The sequence below is a fragment of the Eleginops maclovinus genome, chromosome 2, assembly GCF_036324505.1.
Source record: "Eleginops maclovinus isolate JMC-PN-2008 ecotype Puerto Natales chromosome 2, JC_Emac_rtc_rv5, whole genome shotgun sequence".
NCBI classification, from domain to species: domain Eukaryota; kingdom Metazoa; phylum Chordata; class Actinopteri; order Perciformes; family Eleginopidae; genus Eleginops; species Eleginops maclovinus.
This window is the reverse complement of record NC_086350.1, coordinates 2422364-2440879: the sequence shown is the minus strand read 5'-3', so window position 1 is coordinate 2440879 and position 18516 is coordinate 2422364. Positions and strand designations below refer to the sequence as shown.

General features: G+C 42.0%; 2 protein-coding genes across 7 annotated transcripts; both read left to right on the top strand.

The window, feature by feature from the left end:
- Positions 1 to 723: 723 nt before the first annotated feature.
- On the top strand, positions 724 to 10406 carry LOC134879090 (peroxisomal succinyl-coenzyme A thioesterase-like). 4 transcript variants are annotated; one of them, XM_063905419.1, is made up of 12 exons: positions 726 to 966; positions 4207 to 4265; positions 5200 to 5401; positions 5749 to 5848; positions 5937 to 6127; positions 6288 to 6457; positions 6689 to 6808; positions 7988 to 8070; positions 8155 to 8248; positions 8721 to 8801; positions 9445 to 9589; positions 9695 to 10406. In XM_063905419.1, exons 3-12 carry the CDS (start codon positions 5206 to 5208, stop codon positions 9826 to 9828), a joined length of 1314 nt encoding a protein of 437 aa, XP_063761489.1. In that variant the 5' UTR covers positions 726 to 966; positions 4207 to 4265; positions 5200 to 5205; the 3' UTR covers positions 9829 to 10406. The 4 variants fall into 4 exon arrangements, with proteins under 4 accessions (XP_063761497.1, XP_063761489.1, XP_063761471.1 ...); XM_063905401.1 differs by having other exon boundaries at positions 4207 to 4279; XM_063905410.1 differs by having other exon boundaries at positions 4207 to 4279; positions 5158 to 5401.
- A 164-nt stretch (positions 10407 to 10570) lies between these two features.
- On the top strand, positions 10571 to 17010 carry LOC134879069 (peroxisomal succinyl-coenzyme A thioesterase-like). Of its 3 annotated transcripts, XM_063905346.1 has the most exons (13): positions 10571 to 10825; positions 11135 to 11210; positions 12013 to 12092; positions 12219 to 12420; positions 12534 to 12633; positions 12896 to 13086; positions 13384 to 13553; positions 14708 to 14827; positions 15151 to 15233; positions 15373 to 15466; positions 15579 to 15659; positions 16421 to 16565; positions 16661 to 17010. In XM_063905346.1, the coding sequence occupies exons 3-13, from the start codon at positions 12033 to 12035 to the stop codon at positions 16801 to 16803; spliced, it is 1389 nt and encodes a 462-aa protein (XP_063761416.1). In that variant the 5' UTR covers positions 10571 to 10825; positions 11135 to 11210; positions 12013 to 12032; the 3' UTR covers positions 16804 to 17010. The 3 variants fall into 3 exon arrangements, with proteins under 3 accessions (XP_063761416.1, XP_063761425.1, XP_063761435.1); XM_063905355.1 differs by having other exon boundaries at positions 10571 to 11210; positions 12020 to 12092; XM_063905365.1 differs by lacking the exon at positions 14708 to 14827 and having other exon boundaries at positions 10571 to 11210.
- Positions 17011 to 18516: the final 1506 nt, after the last annotated feature.

Sequence of the window (18516 nt, the reverse complement as noted above, 5' to 3'; positions counted from 1 at the left end):
TCGATGCATTACGGTAGAGGCCGGTAAAAACTGCCTTCAAAATAAAAGCGCTTACTCTTGTCAATAACAAATACTTAAAGGTACCTAAAAACAAACCTAAAATATTAATATACAATGGAATTTCAATTAAGAAATATGTACTACATAATTAAATCAATAATAATTACTAGCACATTAAAACTGAGTGAATACTTTCTCAAATGGATAACTTAAGGATATTTTAATGAAGACATATCTGATCCTAAAATTGAACCTTTCATTTCCACTAGCTGACTCATTTCAATTGCTGTTGATACAAGGCCATCACAGGAAGTCACTCAGAGAATATCAAGACATTCTGATGTGCGGTTTCAAAATAAAACACCAGATTCATCCATCAAATGGAACACAGCCCATATTCCCTTTCCATCCAAGTTCCCAAAAACAATGATTTCCGATCAGACAAAACATACCTGTTGTTCCACAGGGGTGCAACAGTATGCTTGTATAGTCATTTCCGATAAAGGAGAACTAGCTGGTGGATATCTAAACGTCTCACAGCCAATTTGCACACATCATAATCCCATCGCAACAAAAAATCCATTCCTCCCATTTTTTTTAATCACGATTTTTTTCTTTGAACACTCTGAAGGCATGTCGTTTGTACAGACCCTTTTCCAAAAAAGCTCTTAAGAAAACCAAACCGTGTGTTGGTCGATGGCGCCCCCCTGTGTCGGTGTCGGGGATGTTGTTGTGGGAGGGGATTGAAGCTCCACACCGTCAGACTGAACTTTGAGACGCTTCATAAACCAAATTAAACCTTACGATCACCTCGTTTTTGAAAAGCAAAGGTCACCGTTTAGCGTTAGGACAGCAGAGCAAGACGACCAACCAGCAAACCAGCCCCAGAGGTCAGATTGGAGCTAATAATCAAGCCATGCTGCGGGACTGATCCGACGCTGTGTTGACTTTTAAGTAACATTGACGGTGAGTACACAGATCCACATCATTCATTCATGTTTCAGCTGTTTGTCCCTTAACTAGAGCCTGCTCTATGAGGGTAAATGTCCGACTTACTGTGCCAACCGTTATCTGCCAAACGGAAAGTGCATTAAACTCAAGCAGAGGGAGTACTTGGATCCATTACTGAAGTACAAGTACAAACAGAGGAGGGCAGTAGTACTCAGGTCTTGTACTTGAGTAAAGTAGAAGTACTCAGGTCTTGTACTTCAGTAAAGTAGAAGTACTCAGGTCTTGTACTTCAGTAAAGTAGAAGTACTCAGATCTTGTATTTGAGTAAAGTAGAAGTACTCAGATCTTGTATTTGAGTAAAGTAGAAGTACTCAGATCTTGTATTTGAGTAAAGTAGAAGTACTCAGGTCTTGTACTTGAGTAAAGTAGAAGTACTCAGATCTTGTATTTGAGTAAAGTAGAAGTACTCAGGTCTTGTACTTGAGTAAAGTAGAAGTACTCAGATCTTGTATTTGAGTAAAGTAGAAGTACTCAGATCTTGTAGTTGAGTAAAGTAGAAGTACTCAGATCTTGTATTTGAGTAAAGTAGAAGTACTCAGGTCTTGTACTTGAGTAAAGTAGAAGTACTCAGATCTTGTATTTGAGTAAAGTAGAAGTACTCAGATCTTGTACTTGAGTAAAGTAGAAGTACTCAGGTCTTGTACTTGAGTAAAGTAGAAGTACTCAGAGTCTTGTACTTGAGTAAAGTAGAAGTACTCAGATCTTGTAGTTGAGTAAAGTAGAAGTACTCAGATCTTGTACTTCAGTAAAGTAGAAGTACTCAGAGTCTTGTACTTGAGTAAAGTAGAAGTACTCAGATCTTGTACTTGAGTAAAGTAGAAGTACTCAGTTCTTGTTCTTGAGTAAAGTAGAAGTACTCAGATCTTGTAGTTGAGTAAAGTAGAAGTACTCAGATCTTGTACTTGAGTAAAGTAGAAGTACTCAGGTCTTGTACTTGAGTAAAGTAGAAGTACTCAGATCTTGTACTTGAGTAAAGTAGAAGTACTCAGGTCTTGTTCTTGAGTAAAGTAGAAGTACTCAGAGTCTTGTACTTGAGTAAAGTAGAAGTACTCAGATCTTGTACTTGAGTAAAGTAGAAGTACTCAGATCTTGTACTTGAGTAAAGTAGAAGTACTCAGGTCTTGTTCTTGAGTAAAGTAGAAGTACTCAGGTCTTGTACTTGAGTAAAGTAGAAGTACCAGAGTGTAGGAATACTCTGTCTCAGTAAAAGTATTCTAAATGTTCCTCCAGTGAAAGTAGAAAGTACTCTCCTCTAAATGTACTTAAAGTAGTGACAGTAAAAGTAGTCATTGTCTGATTGGTCCATTTCAGAATAATATCTCTGATATGTTTTATAATGATTGATCATTAAAGTGTTCTCAGAGCTGGTAAAGGTGCAGCTAGTTTGAATGGCTTTGTATACTGCAGGGTAGCTGCTGGATTTACTGCAGGTGAACTACAGTCTGATTTAAGGGGAGATTATATTTACCATCATTCATCCTAATCTGCCTAGCAACTAAAGGTGTTAAATACATGTAGTGGAGTGGAAGTACACCATTTACCTTTGAAATATAGGGGAGTAGAAGCCCAGTAGCAAAAAGTATTCAAGTAAAGTACAAGTATCTTAAAATTGTACTTAAGTAAATCTACTTTACACCAGCATACTGTAAAATGAGCCATTATGCACTTTTCCTTTTGATACTTTGAGTACACTCTACTCGTAATACTGTTTTACTATTCAGGACTTTTACTTGAAACAGAGTTTGTTAGGACTATAGCATTTATACTTTTATTTAAGTTAAAGATCTGAGTACTTCTACTCCACTGCATTTCAGAGGAAAATACTGCCCCTTTTTACTTCACTTGTTATAAGACTTAGAATTCGGTTAATGGGTCATTCCAAAGTAGGGGGGACATTTTTCTGTCTCATCTGAGAAATGTCAAATAATCCGTGCCCAAAATGCTAAAACATGCACTTGTGTTAAATGTGCATCCTGAGACAAAATATACAGTTTTAGAACAAGGGATTTCTTAATATTATTTCAAATATCAAATATATCTCGAGCACCCCCTAAAATTGGATTTTTCTCTTGACCCACCTTCTTGGTGACCAACTTGCATGTCCAATTTAACCCATAAAATAGGCTTTTTATTGTTATTATTTGTCTGAAAAGTAGCATTACGTTGTGCAGATAGATGTGCCTGTTACTATGATAGCAGTAGTTACAGTCACAGTATTTCACTCCCTGCTTTACAATGTATTATTTTTAGTCAAATGATGTGTTTATGTAGATTTTTGCACAATAATCATGTTTTAAATGTGTTGTTTCCCAGAGTAAGAATTGGCTTTTTTGTTGGCATCCTGTAGCCTAAGCGTGTAAGGATGCTTACTAACAAATATTTCTGAACAATCAACTCAAAATGAATGCAACAGGGTTCAAATGTAGTCAAATCAAAAGGTTAACAGACATTTCTTCTACGGAGCAACAAGTACAACATCTAAGTGTCTATTATAAATGCCTGAGCTGGCAAAATATTCTTTGGATGTTTTACGGCCTGTTTTTCTCAAATACATGACGTGAAACTAAAATAAAGGGTTCATTTTTCACAAGTTTTGATGTCTAAATGTCCTCAGATCCTGGAATGACCCGCATTGGATAGGTTTTCACATAAAATGAATTGGCTTTTGTTAACTTAAGATGTCCAAAATTCATTTCTAGCTGGTTTTTATTGTGCTTTTACAGTTTTTATTTCTCAAATGTGCCAAAGGTCTGGCATAGTTAATGTTTACCTAAGAACCACTTATCCACTGAAATGTTAGGTTAACTTTTGTGTTGAAATGTATTATATTGTTTAGTTATAACAAGCCCTAAAACCAGTGATGAAATGACTGGTTTTGTACAACCAATGTCATTTCTCCACCGTAAGGAGGGTGGAAAAGCGTAACCTGTTCGGCTGAAACCTTTTACAACCGTACCTAAATACTGCGACTACAGCGCTCGCACCACATTTAATAAAGTGACTTTTAAAAATACAAACATTTCCACAATGAAAGCCATGAGTGGCACGAATGAAACCCAGAAGACTAAATATGTGTCATTACAGGCTCACAATTTAGCGCCACGTAAACCTGCTGATTATATAACGCTCGGTGGATTGTTTTAGTCATGGGATTGTAATATAAGTCATAATGTGTGTTGCTATTTTCTTCCGTAGGTCTATACACACTGGTTGAGTGTGTGTGTGTGTGTGTGAAAGGACCCCAGCAACTCCAGGTAAAAAAAAAAAGGTAAATAAAAACAAGTCTGTTAAATTTAATTAAACGTCTTACATCATTTAGGCCAAATGGTCCAAAATGAGAACATGATACAAAGGTTAATCTGTCAATTGCCTGAAACTGGTTACCTAACAAAAGAACAAGGTTGACTTGACATGTTAAACATTATCATTCATTACCGTCTTCTGTATGACAATGGTAACTGAATATAGCCCCTCCATAGACAGACGGATGGATGGATGGATGGACAGACGGATGGATGGATGGATGGATAGATAGATAGATAGACGGACGGACGGACGGACGGATGGATGGATAGTTAGACGGACGGACGGACGGACGGACGGATGGATGGATGGATAGATGGATGGATGGATAGATGGATGGACGGACGGATAGATAGATGGATAGATAGATGGATGGACGGACGGACGGACGGACGGACGGACGGACGGACGGACGGACGGATGGATAGATAGATAGATAGATGGATGGATGGATGGATGGATGGATGGATGGATGGATGGATAGATGGATAGATAGATGGATGGATGGATGGATGGACGGATGGACGGATGGATGGATGGATGGATGGATGGATGGATGGATAGACTTTTTCCAAAATGTTCTGAATTTCGAATTTTGAAAATGTCCCACTATTTCCTCATTATTCTAGCCCCTTCATGTGGCCCTAACCATCTTCTTTTAAAGATACACACATTTGGATTTTCTTTTCAAAATGTTGACTTTTTAAAATGTACAGTTATTTCTCTGAAACTATCATTTTTTTCCTAAAAGATCGGACTTTTTAAAAAAAATTTCTGGATTTTTTTCTAATTGTCGACCTTTCAAAAATGAAAAGTGCCATCTTTCCTGTCTGCCATTTTTAGTTCCATTTTCTTGTCTCTGGTTATTTTTATCTGGCGGTTCAGTTCAGGATGGACAGGAAACAGCTTTGTGTGAAGCTGTCGGTCCAGCCGTCCAGAGGGCTGATGGATGAGAAGTTCACCGTCTTGGTCCAGAACCTCCCCCCCGGGTTCCAGCTGACCGTCCACGCCCTCCACCAGTGTGAAGACGGACACAGCTGGGAGGCATTTGCTCACTACACCGCCGACACCACCGGGGCCGTGAACCGTAAGACCATCAACAAATCTGTATAAAGAAAGAATTGCAGAACTTCAGTTGGAAAAAATGTACAGGTAGATAAATTAAGCGTGATAAACTAGCATTCTGTTAGCATTAGCCATCTTTGTACAGATGGAAATTGTCATTGGGTCTGCAGGTCCTGTCCCAAACTGCTGTAGATTGGAAATGGTTTTGAAAAGATTCAAGGTTTTTAAATTGATGCTAATTCCCACCACAAGATATCCTTAACAGCGATCGGCCCATTGTTCTCGTAGCGCAGAAGGATCGATGTCGTTAATCACCTTTGATTTAGTAATATAATGCTCCTCTATTTTTTTATACCTCTTTCAATACAGTTTCAGAGGATCCCAGTCTGGACGGGACATATTCTGGGGTTGAACCGATGGGTCTACTGTGGAGCCTCAGACCAGTTCCAGGCAGCAAATCTGGGCTCAGGTAGGTCAACACGTGTAGAGTCGGTACCAAATAATACGTATCAATACAGAATCAGTATTAGAGTTGACTCTTTCCCCTCATCCCTCAGAATGAGGAAGATGAACGTCCAGACCCCCATGGTGGTCACAATCTCGGTGTACCAGGGTCACCAGACGGAGGGCTTCTTGGATCAGGTGCCGCTGGCCAGTGTGGTGGTGGAGCGATGGTACATGGCGCCCGGTGTCCTTAGAATCCCGATAACAGAGGGCAGTCTCACTGCGACACTGTTCCTGCCCTCAGGTAGGACTGGGTGATAGTTTGAAGGGAGGGGTCCTCTGGGGGGAGTTAAGGGGTGACCTGAATTGAATCAAATCCTAATTCTACCTGGGACTGACTTGACTTCAGCAAATATGGTATCGTTGTCGTTTTGATTTGTTTTTGTTGCTTGTCTCGTCTGAAGGACCCGGACCTTTCCCTGCGCTCTTGGACCTTTGGGGGGGTGGAGGGAAGTTGGTGGAGTACCGGGCAGCGCTGCTGGCCTCTCACGGCATCGCCTCCATGGCCCTCGACTACCTGACACCTCAAATTACTCGGGAAACTGGGAAAATGGTGGACAGTGATTACTTTGAGGTAAACCAGATGAGCTTCTAGGGAAGAATACAGTTTTTGAAACCCCCCAGAACATGAACATCTCGTTGCAGTTGCGTTTGTGTCCTTCTGAAAGTTGTATTTACCCTAAATAAGATGTTCAAAGCTTATCCTCTAAAACAATGAGGGAAATCCGTGTAGATACATATATATGTTAAAGTATACCGTTCTGCATCATCATTAAATGTATTGCCGACATGTTTCCCGCTGCAGACGGCCTTTAGAGTCTTGGAGCAGCACCCTCAGATCCTCGGCAGCAGGATCGCCATGCTGGGTCTTTCCTTTGGCACCAGTGTCACTCTCAGAATGGCCGTTTACTCCGAGGTTATGAAGGTAAGACCAGCTCAGGTACTCTCATCATATTGACGCAACTTTTTTACAATTTGTTGTACTTAGTCCGGCAATGTCGGGGCAATTGTGCACCGTCAGTGTACGTAAGCTAAAAGAGCTTCCTTCGACGTGCTAGGATTGTTATCATAGGTGTCTGACATCATTATCATCATCATTGGGTCTGTGAGTGTATGGTTGAAGATAAGGGTTGAGCCAAGTGCAAACTAACTTCAGCTCCAAGGCAGAACTGGAACAGAACTTGTAACATTTTGGGTAATGGAGGTCTTGCTTGGCCCTCTCAAATTCCATCTGACACAGCTCTGTTCATTCGACCGGATCTGAGGCACCCATTGAGGTCAGGCAACCGGTAAGCTTTGAGAACGTAGGAATTAACCTTCTGCCAGCTCTGTAAACATCCTGACCTCTTTTGTTTTGGTTTGAGCGTTGGGCAGGCTGAAGTGCTGAAGGTCTTTTTCAACCTGTGGCTGCGCCTGCTTACCCTCCAAGAGCTACCCCTAATACCTTGGCCCCCTTTAGCCCAACTGCACCCTTCTTGGTTGGCTTTGAGATCGGTCCTCCTCATGGACTCACCCACCCGGTGCATAGGCTGCTCCGACGTCTCAACAACAACCAACACACAAATTAGTACAAACTGTACGGAGCGGAATAAGGCTGCTTGTGAATCCTGAAGCATCCATGCTTATCTGATGGCCTTATTGGTAGTCAACACAGAACCAAATCGACCTATCAGACTTGCGTACCAGCAGAACGGGCACTGTTCCTCTCTTCTACGACCCCTCATTCTAGACAGACTTCAAGCTCTGGCTGAACTTTTTTCATGCAGCTGATAGTGGATAGTATTTATGTTGTTTGGGAATCCCATTTTGGAAAACTGGCCCGGTGAGAGATGGTGATGTGTCAGTTTTTGTTACCTCCAGTTACAGCTCAGTTACGAGGGAAGTCCTCCTTAGGACCACACAAAACAAAAACAATCAACGTAGTCCAACAGGTCTGGAGGTTGCTCGGTGGATAATAAGCGCTCTGAAGTCTCACGACCCAGTCTACTGCAAGAGACCGGAACCAGGTTAAATGCCTGTATTCTCCTCCTACTGATTTCCTGTTTCTGTCCAGCTGTCTGATCTGTGTGTGTGTGTTTGTGTGTGTTTGTGTGTGGTTTCCCAGCTCAGATGTGCAGTGTGTATCAGTGGGAGTCATGTGCAGCCGGTCGGTGGAAGTGTGGAAGAAATAATGGGTTACTTTAACAAGTAAGTTAATCTGCTTTCAGTTATCAGTATGGCTTTCTTTTTCTCCAAGAGAATGACCTTTTTGCATTTTCTTTTTTGAATCAGAAACGTTGCGAAGACTCGCTTTGACGAGAACAACCAGGTGATCTGGAGAGATCTGCTGCTGCCCATCCCCACAGACCCCTCACTCAAAGTGGACGTGAGTGCCAGCTGACTCCTTAAGCTCTCTTTTTAACCAGATTGTTTCCCTTGATATGATAGAACTATGTTAAAGGGGCCCTACTGTGCTCATATTCAGGTTCATATTTGTTTGCTGTGCCTCCACTGTGACATGTCGCCATGCTTTAATGTTAAAAAAGCTCTTTATTTTAACACTCTGGTTAGCTGGCAGGATCCGTTGTGATTGGTCAACCGCTCCGAGATGTCCCGCACCATAGCCTTTCATGTACAATGAACGGAACTGTGAGATTTTAGCATTTGCAGATCATTTACATGCACAAAAACCTATATAACACACTGCAGGACAGGGAAAAGCCCAGAAACAGAATCGGGCCTCTTTAGGAAAAGAGGTGTAGATGAATTTATAATTTTGCTACGCAGATGATGCACGATAACATATTCTGCAGCCGAGGATACGATCTGAAACTCTGCTGCTGTTTGTCTCTGAGCAGGTGGGACGACTGCAGTGTCCTCTGCTCGTCGTTGTAGGTGAGGACGATCAGAACTGGCCCACCCACGAGTCTGCAATGGACGTGAGTCAATCAGCATGACATGAAACAAGTCGGAAAGTACTGCATATGCAAAAGAACAACCACATTTAAAATATGTATTATTATAGTGGGCTTATTTAATATAGAGCACACAAATGTGTTGTCATTGTAAAAGTTTATTAAATCTGATTTAGTTATAAAACGTATTTTCCACGCAGCAAATATAAAGGGATTTAACATAGATTACGCAGTTTTTCCAACCAAATTTAAACCATTTATGTTTGAATATATTAAGCTGGCATAACATTTCATTAAGATCTGATTCAAAACAGGGGATTGTCAGCGGGATGAAATATTTGCAGGACAATTTTTATGGACTTGCTTGGCTTTTAATTGTGCTTAATCATGATTATTTAACAGTGAGCACATGCAACCTTTGTGAATGCCTAAATTAATTATTGATGGTCATTGGAGGCAGTGTGGCCCGGGACGTACAGTTAAGACTTGCAGCAGAAACAATACAAGAAAAAAGAGGACGAGGTCATGAGATGATCTAAGGTTGGAGGATGTAGATGGTGAACAGAAGGGGACGGAGTACAGAGCCCTGGTGGACGCCGCGGGAGACAGAAACGGAGGGAGATAATCTAAGAAATATGAAATATGAGTTTGACTTCCTGTTTTGCAGATGAAAGAGATGATGGAGCGAGCGGGGAACAGCCACCTGCTGACGGTCCTGTCCTACAAGAACGCCGGTCACCTGCTCGAACCTCCGTTCACACCGTTCGCCCGAGCCAGCACCTTCAAGACTGTCACATACCCACATAGCAAGGGTAGGTTCATCTTGAGACCAGGAAGATGTATCTCTCAGTGAATCAAAGGTAGGCTGCCTAAATCAGGACTTTGAGTTTGGACTGTTTGGCTTGTTGTCTTTGCAGTAGTGGTTCTGTGGGGCGGAGAGCTGGTGGCACATTCTCGCGCTCAGGAAGACGCCTGGAGGAAGACGCTGGTCTTTCTGAGGGAGAATCTGTACGGGGGCATGAAACCCGGTGCTTCATCTGCCAACTTGTAACCAAGACAACAAGTAATAATCACACTAACTGGGACTTCTGGCGCCCGGATTCAGGAAGTAAAAGTCCGCTCGATTTCTCACTTTCTCCTCAAGCTTAATCACGTTAGCTAAAGCTTTGATGGACATAAAATATTCCTGGTTCAATCATTACAATCCTAACTCATCTATCGCAGTCACCGTCCCGGCCAGAGGAACGGACTTCATAACTGAATTTGTTTTTCAGGCCAGAAAAGTGACCTTTTTGAATGTAATTATAATACTTTGTAATCATGTTGATTACAGCTTGAAATGCTACTGGTTGAATCAGTACACCATATCAATAACTGGTGGTAATATCAAAGTGTATTTATATAGCCAGTGGGGGATTTTAGGGTGGATGCCATCACTCTTGTTAAAATAATGTGCAAAATGCATGTGTAGAGAGAGCAGGGGCAGAGGGGGACTCTAGTTTAATATATGTTCATCTACCTGATTCGTTAATCCTTTCTGACATTTCACCGTACTGTTTTCCAGAAAGGAGAAATTCAGTTTGGCCTCGTTTGGACCAAGAGTGAAATAAAGATATTTTCTTTTAAGAATTCCTGTCTTTTGTCATGACCTGCGTTCTCCTACCCGTCTTTCAGAGTGTCTTCGTCCGTCTGGTCAGCCTTATGCCTGTCCTCCTGAGGCCTTAAAATCAACAGGCCGTATACTCCAGAGATTCCCTGCTAATTTTGATTTCAACTCCGACTCCAAACCTTCAATTTAGGGACTCCAGAAGCAACCTAGTAAGAGGCTGGATCCATCTCAGTTGGCCCCCTTCAGACACAAGGGAACCGTGGCTATACTTGGAGCTCCTTCTGGATATCTGAGCTCGTCCCTCAAGGGTTAGCCGACCCACCCGTACAACGGAAACCCCCGACTGGCATCACTTCATCAACGGCAATAGGAAAAAAAAGATTGCAATCAAGTGAAGGCATCTTAAGCCGGGCCAAGATCAAACCCTTAGCTCACTTTGGTATTTACTGCTTGATTCTGCAAGGACTATGTGTTTGGCTCTGAATAGGACTGTTCCTAACCCTGCCAACAGGACCTCTAACATGTTTCCGCACTATATCCTGCCTGCATGACAACCTTTCTGACTTGAGGCTTGAATGCACTGCTAATCTATCAGCAATAATTGATTCTATTCTCTACCAGTTATGCATCCTCTCCACCATTAACTGGGTGGTGTTGCTGTGGGAGGAGATTACAGTTCCACAAAAGACAAAGCTGGACTTCCGATTGTTTGCTTTAAAGTTTGATTGAGTCATAGCTTTGTGTGCAGTCGCTCAGACGAGTTCAAAACCAAGAGGAAATCAAACCAGCTGTCGAGAAGACAAACCTGAACACAAGCTTGAAAGGTCAGTAAGTTATTTAGGTTTTTAAGAAATTGGGAAATTACAGTTTTTTGTGGACTGTTTAGTTGTATTCACAGGGGATTCCAGAGCTGGAGAATATTCTAGTTTTAACTGTTCAGTAGAGCTAATTCTCTGTCTGTAAATGACCGGCTCTTCTATACTTAAGGGAAGTTAGTTCACTGATCCACACCGTCTTCAACACTCAAACTGCATTTCAGAGGTAAATACTGTATTTTATTATTACACAGGTCCGAAGGCTATCAGAAGTCATCGTAATATCTGCAAACCCGAGCCAAGCCAGAATGCAAAGCTCTCTCTCCCGGTCTATCAAGATAAGATAAGATAAGATAAGATAAGATAAGATGTACCTTAGTAGTTAAAGCAGCAACAGAATGAAATGAATGAAAACAGGACAGTGTGGTTCACACAGGATAATAAAACGTAAATAAAAGGATTAAAATGATGTACAGGTAAGTATCTGTTAAGACAAAAGCAGAATTAAGGACTTCAATGAACACATTTTGTATCCGGATTGTTAAATATATTTACATTGAATACATGGATCCTTATTTCTACTCTGACATCTGGTGATGACGGGTTAGTCATGACTAAAAGAACAAGTCCACAAAGGGACTTGAAGTAGAGGCCGCTGCTCTTTTTTCAAAGGTTCCCATTGAGGTGGTTCGGGACCAGGTGGACATCTTGAATCCCCAGTCAAAGCTGGTTAATGTGGTCAGGGGACCCGACGATGGAAAGATGGATCAGTGAAGTTGTTGTATGTGTCTTTAACATTTCTCTCCTTTAGATTTTAGAAACCCGGGTTGAATGTTTGCACACGTGAAAGGACCCCAGGACACCAAAAAGTTCCAACTCTGGAAGGAACAGGTGAATAATGCATACATATATTAAATACAATATGTCTCACTGTCTTCTATCCTTTGGAAATAATAGTGGAATCTGTCCTTTTTTTCTCTTCCTTTTATCGTCTCTTGATTTTGTCTGTCCTCTCAGTTCAGGATGGACAGGAAACAGCTTTGTGTGAAGCTGTCGGTCCAGCCGTCCAGAGGGCTGATGGACGAGAAGTTCACCGTCTTGGTCCAGAACATTCTCCCCGGCTTCCAGCTGACCGTCCACGCCCTCCACCAGTGTGAAGACGGACACAGCTGGGAGGCTTTTGCTCACTACAGCGCCAACACCACCGGGACCGTGGACGGTAAGACCATAGACATTTCATTTAGAAACATGGCCGAAGTTTGTGAATAGCGTCAAGACACATTTTCTTATCAAATCATGGAGTTAGAAAAAAGTAAACATTTTTTATAACAGTTTCACAGGATCCCAGTCTGGGCGGGACATATTCTGGAGTTGAACCAATGGGTCTACTGTGGAGCCTCAGACCAGTTTCTGGCAGTATACCTGGGCTCAGGTAGGACAACCATAGGGCTGTTCAGATGACAATACAGAACAAATGACTAATTTAAGGCCAAAACTTGTAAAGTGAACTCCGTCTGTATTCCGATCTCAGCTGAATGCGCCTCCTAAGCATCAGCAATAACATTTAGTAACCATAGGTTTGTATCAGCATATCTTGGATGAAAAATAATCATTCTTGATAGTAAATGAACTTCCATAAAAAGGTGTGGGGGCTGGATTTAAATGAAGCCTTCCTCAACCCCTCATTCTTCAAGGTTGAGGAAGGTGAATGTCCAGACCCCCATGGTGGTCACAATCTCGGTGTACCAGGGTCACCAGATGGGGGGCTTCTTGGATCAGGTGCCGCTGACCAGTGTGGTGGTGGAGCGATGGTACATGGCACCCGGAGTCCGTAGAGTCCCGATAACAGAGGGCAGTCTCACTGCGACCCTCTTCCTGCCCTCAGGTAGGACCTGGGGAGAGTTTGAAGGGAGGTGTCCTTTGGGGGTAGTTTAGGGGTGACAAAGAAGAACACTAACAATGAAAATGAACCAAATTCAGTTATTTGTAACCCTTGGAACAACCACATTTTTTATCAAACTGAATTCCAGTAATCCAATATTATCGATCACTCAATTTCCTCAAATCTTTTATTGAATCTTGAAGACTTTGTGATATCAGCAATTATGGTATAGCTGTCCATATAATCCATATAACATTGTATGATCTATTGATTTTCTTTGGTGTCGTGACTCGTCTGAAGGACCTGGTCCTTTCCCCGGACTCTTGGACCTCTGGGGGGGTGGAGGGAAGTTGGTGGAGTACCGGGCAGCGCTGCTGGCCTCCCACGGCATCGCCTCCATGGCCCTCGACTACCTGACACCTCAAATTACTCTGGAAACTGGGAAAATAGTGGACAATGATTACTTTGAGGTAGAACAACTATGTTCACTTTTAAAACCTGAGATAAAAGTACCACTTCAGCTCCAAATGAATAAACGCCAAATGGCAGATGGAGTGCAATCAGCTTCCAGATAATCACATATTTTAGGTGTAAGACAGAATAGCGTTGAGTTATGAAGGTTTAACGTCCTTATTGGAATACTTCGCTTTGTTGATAGATAGCACAGGTTTTCTGAAACAGCAGTTTGAACTTTTAAACCTGGTGGCGATCCCATAACTTGCAGCCGGAACCACATTTTTACGCTACACACTTCCAAATGAGCCTTACGTTGCGTTGCGTGACGTCAAGCTTTGCCGAACTGCATTGTGGTTCCGTTGCTTCGCTTTGGCTGTGTTGCTTGCGGTGAAAACTTTTCAAGCACTAGCCAATCAAATCCTGCGTGAATGTGAGTCCGGGGCAGGAGATTAAGGTGATTGGTTGTTGGTCGCGTTAACCCCAAGCGCCAGACATGCCCACCGTCAAGCGTCAATGCAACGGAACCGCGTGCACGCTGCGTTATTCATTAATCTGTGATTGTACGTCATCTTGCCAAGAAATGTCGCCAATAGATGCACATTCTTATGTTGAAATGAAAGGTAACTTGAGGAAATGTCCTTCGGAGTTAAGGAAAGGAGTTTAAAACATTGTTTGCTTTGAACATTTGCCAAAAAATGCACATTAAACTACTATTATGTTTTTGAATGACCTAAGTGCTTTCTATTAGAATAGCAAAAAGGCAGGTATAATAAGCCAAAGTTTCACAGCACATGATCATGTTCCCCTCTTCAGATGTTCTGCCCTATTGTTATTTAATGACTGAAGGACTGAAATGAGTGACTGCTGCTGCAACAGTTCAAGGTTAAAAACAAGAGAAAATATTGAGCACACGGCCTGACCCTCTAGGCTTTGATTTCAGTCAGTGAAATCTAACAATCACTGATTAACAATCATGGTCAACGTTGTTAAGAAATAGTTAAAGCTGATAACCAAGTGAACAATTTGGCAAAACAAAAATTGGCAAGAGAAGTTATGTATTTTAAAACATAGCCACCGTTTAATTGGCCATCAGAGAGATCTTTCTGGCCATCAAACAGTTCTGCATCAACAATGCATGATTGTACTTCTGACAAGTTTGCTGCTGCAGACGGCCTTTAGAGTCCTGGAGCAGCACCCTCAGATCCTCGGCAGCAGGATCGCCATGCTGGGTCTTTCCTTTGGCACTGCTGTCACTCTCAGAATGGCCGTTTACTCCGAGGTTATGAAGGTAAGACCAGCTCAGGTACTCTCGTCATATTGACGCGGCTTAAAGGGTTTCTTCTGTAGTTTCAAACCTTTACCATGCTATTCTGTCCAACTGGCATCTAAGGACAAACGTTTCCTGAAAAGTACTAGGTGTAGCCTTGCAACTGAAGATGACTCCCCACAATGAGAAGCACTCGATACAGTGATATAGTCCACAATGTCTGGAGGTTGCTCATTCCGTCCCAGCCTACTGCAAGGGATCCGAACCATGTCACACTTACATTACCTGACCGATAACCTGATTCTGTCCTGCTGTCTGATCTCTGTCTGTGTGTGTTCTCCCAGCTCAGGTGTGTAGTGTCTATCAGTGGGTTTCATGTGCAGCCGATTGACGGACCGGTGGAACAAATTGTGGCTTTATTCAACAAGTAAGTAAATCTGCTTTCAGTTATTTCTGTCTTTCTTGCTCACCAGAGATTTTAATTTTGATAGTGATTACGCTATAATCATTCTCTGGGGCCACCCTCAAGATAAACGTTGAATCCTTTTCCTTTTCTTTTAAATCAGAAACATTAAGAAAACGTACCTTGATAAGGACAACCAGATGATCTTGAGGGATCTGCTGCTGCCCATCCCCACAGACCCCTCACTCAAAGTGGACGTGAGTACCAGTAGACTCCTTCGACAGTTTATATTTCAGATTTTTTACTTGGTTTTTTTGGTCTTCGAAGATGATACAATCTGAGACGCTGCTGCTGTTTGACTCTGAGCAGGTGGGACGACTGCAGTGTCCTCTGCTGCTCGTTGTCGGTGAGGACGACCAGAACTGTGCTGCCGTTGAGTCTGCAATAGACGTGAGTCAATTTAAAAGACGACATCCTGTGTGAAGAAAAAGCTTGACCATGAGGTCGAACAGTTAAAAAAATCAGTGTTTTCCTAACCTCCGTGTCAAACGTCTTGGGGTTAAGGAAAGATGTCATAAGTAATCAGGACGCAGGAAAAGAGACTGCGGTGCTAAGAGAATCTGACTGCTCTTCCATGGGCAACGTTAGCATGATGCAAAGGCTGATTGTGTTATGCATTTACCGTGTTGAAACCTTCATTTTCAGTAGATGGACTACTAAAAGTGCATCTAGTTCTTGGCCTCGTGTTTTCTTACCTCTTATGAAGTGGTTTTATGCTGGCTTCATGAATGTGAACAACAATGAAAATTGTATAACTTTTATTACCAAAGTTGGAATTGAAAGGAAAAAACATACAAATCTAAATTCCAGATATTAACAGAAAGGTTTGACCGGAAAGCAATGATTCCTATCGTTGAATATATTACCATTTTATCAAGATCTCATGCAAAACCACACATCGAATTGGGGAAGGGTCAAACAGCTTTGAATTTATTTGTATAGACGTCTTTTAAAGTTCCACTCTCATGAAGTTCTTGGTTCTTGAAACGCAGCAGATCATCGTGGTAGCCTGAGGCATAGTGGCCTTGGAGTTCAGACGTGACAGCAGCCGAAACAGTATGATATCAATACAAAGCATGTCCAAAGAATGATGATGAGGTCATCAAAAATGATCACTTATGAGATCATGTGTTTTACTTCCTGTTTTGCAGATGAAAGAGATGATGGAGCGGGCGGGGAACAGCCACCTGCTGACGGTCCTGTCCTACAAGAACACCGGTCATCTGATTGAACCTCCGTTCACGCCGTTCGCCCGAGCCAGCACCTTCAAGACTGTCACATGCCCACCGATGAAGAGTGTGTTTGCCTGGAAGATGTATCCCTCAAAGTTAAGCTAACAAAATCAGGACACTGAGATTAAACGGCCTTTGTTCTTCCGGTTGTCTTTGCAGTGATGGCTCTGTGGGGCGGAGATGTGGTGGGACATTCTCGCGCTCAGGAAGACGCCTGGAGGAAGACGCTGGACTTTCTGAGGGAGAATCTGTACGACAATATAAGACCTGGTGCTTTATTTTCCAACCAAGACAACAACTGAATATTGTAGTCACCTTGTAGGACTTCTGAAATATCAGCACCCAACTGTTCTATCTTATGAGCCCTGAGAACCCAAAAAAGATAATTGGCGGTGCTTAAACTCAAAGAATAGTAAGATACAAGCCTACTATTATGTGTATCAACATTTTACTGACTAAACTGTTACCCAAATGTGAATTTCCTCTAATTAAATATGACATAAATTATAGTACTTTTCAAGGTTTCAAGGTTTTATTGGTCATATGCACAGCAGATACAGCGTATATGTTGGCAATGAAAATCTTATGTCCCATGCTCCTCCAACAACTCAACATACATGGTGCAAATAAGATAAATAAAATAGTGCAAAAAAGAGAGAAGAATATTTACAATATCAACAATAAAGATTTGAGGATGTGAAATATATACATATGTGGAATACATTGAAAGTATTTAAACACTTTACACTGTGGAATGAGGAGGTATGGACAGATGCATATATTACGTATAACAGATGTATATGGCAGATATGTATAATATATAGATATGTGTACTATAAACAGATGTGTATGGCAGATGTGTAGAATATATATATATATATGTATGTGTGTACTATAAACAGATGTATATGGCAGATGTGTAATATATAGATATGTGTACTATAAACAGATGTGTATGGCAGATGTGTAGAATATATATATATATATGTATGTGTGTACTATAAACTGATGTGAGTAGACATTCACAGAGCTCAGGAGTTCAGCAGTCTTATAGCCTGTGGTATTAACTGTCTCTGAGTCTGGTAGTCTTGGTCCGGATGCTGCGGTACCGTCTGCCAGACGGCAGCAGACAGAACAGATTGTTGCTGGGGTGATGGGGGTCCTTTAATATCCTACCGGCCTTCTTCCTACACCGCTGGGTGTAGAGGTCCTCCTAGGTTGGCCAGACGTCCGGCTTTAGGCCGGACAGTCCGGCTTCTTGACTCAAGAAGGAGGACAAATACGCGTCAGTCTGTGCCGGACGCCGGACAGGGCATTGAAAAGCCGGACTGTCCGGCCTAAAGCCGGACGTCTGGCCACCCTAGGTCCTCCAAGGATGGCAGCTCCGTCCTGGTGATGTGCTGAGCAGTTTTCACCACCCTCTGCAGATGCAACACAACCACAACTGGTTATTTATTACTCCAAATAAACAAGAGTAATGTTAACTTTGAAATTAAACTTGAATTGAAATATTACACCTTTGAATGACTTCTTTTAGACTCACATGTCTAAAGTGTATATCATCGTTACCTGAGTTCATAAACATATAGGAAACAAAAACCCCACAGGGAACAGATCTCCAGTGTTCCACGGGACTTACATTCAATAGCAAAGCTAACGGTACGAGAGCCAACGGCTAATCGGCTATGCTAATCGCTAATAGCATTAGAGATCGTTTTTACACACTTCAACAATTATTTACAGTACAAAAACAATACTCAAACTCACGTTCACCTCTTGTGGATCATAAAAGTCCAAACCAATGGGATAACTGGTGTCAATCCACAAGAGTCATTCAATATGCTAAAGTTTAGGAGGATCAAAATGATTTACCAAACTCTTCTTTCTCGTCCATACTTGGATTATTTGAATTAAATTATAACTCATCCCCCCTTCTTTACCAACGGTTCATCCCCTCCACCTTTGACTGGCTGATGTTGCTCTGGGAGGAGATTAAAGTTCCACAAAATATTAAA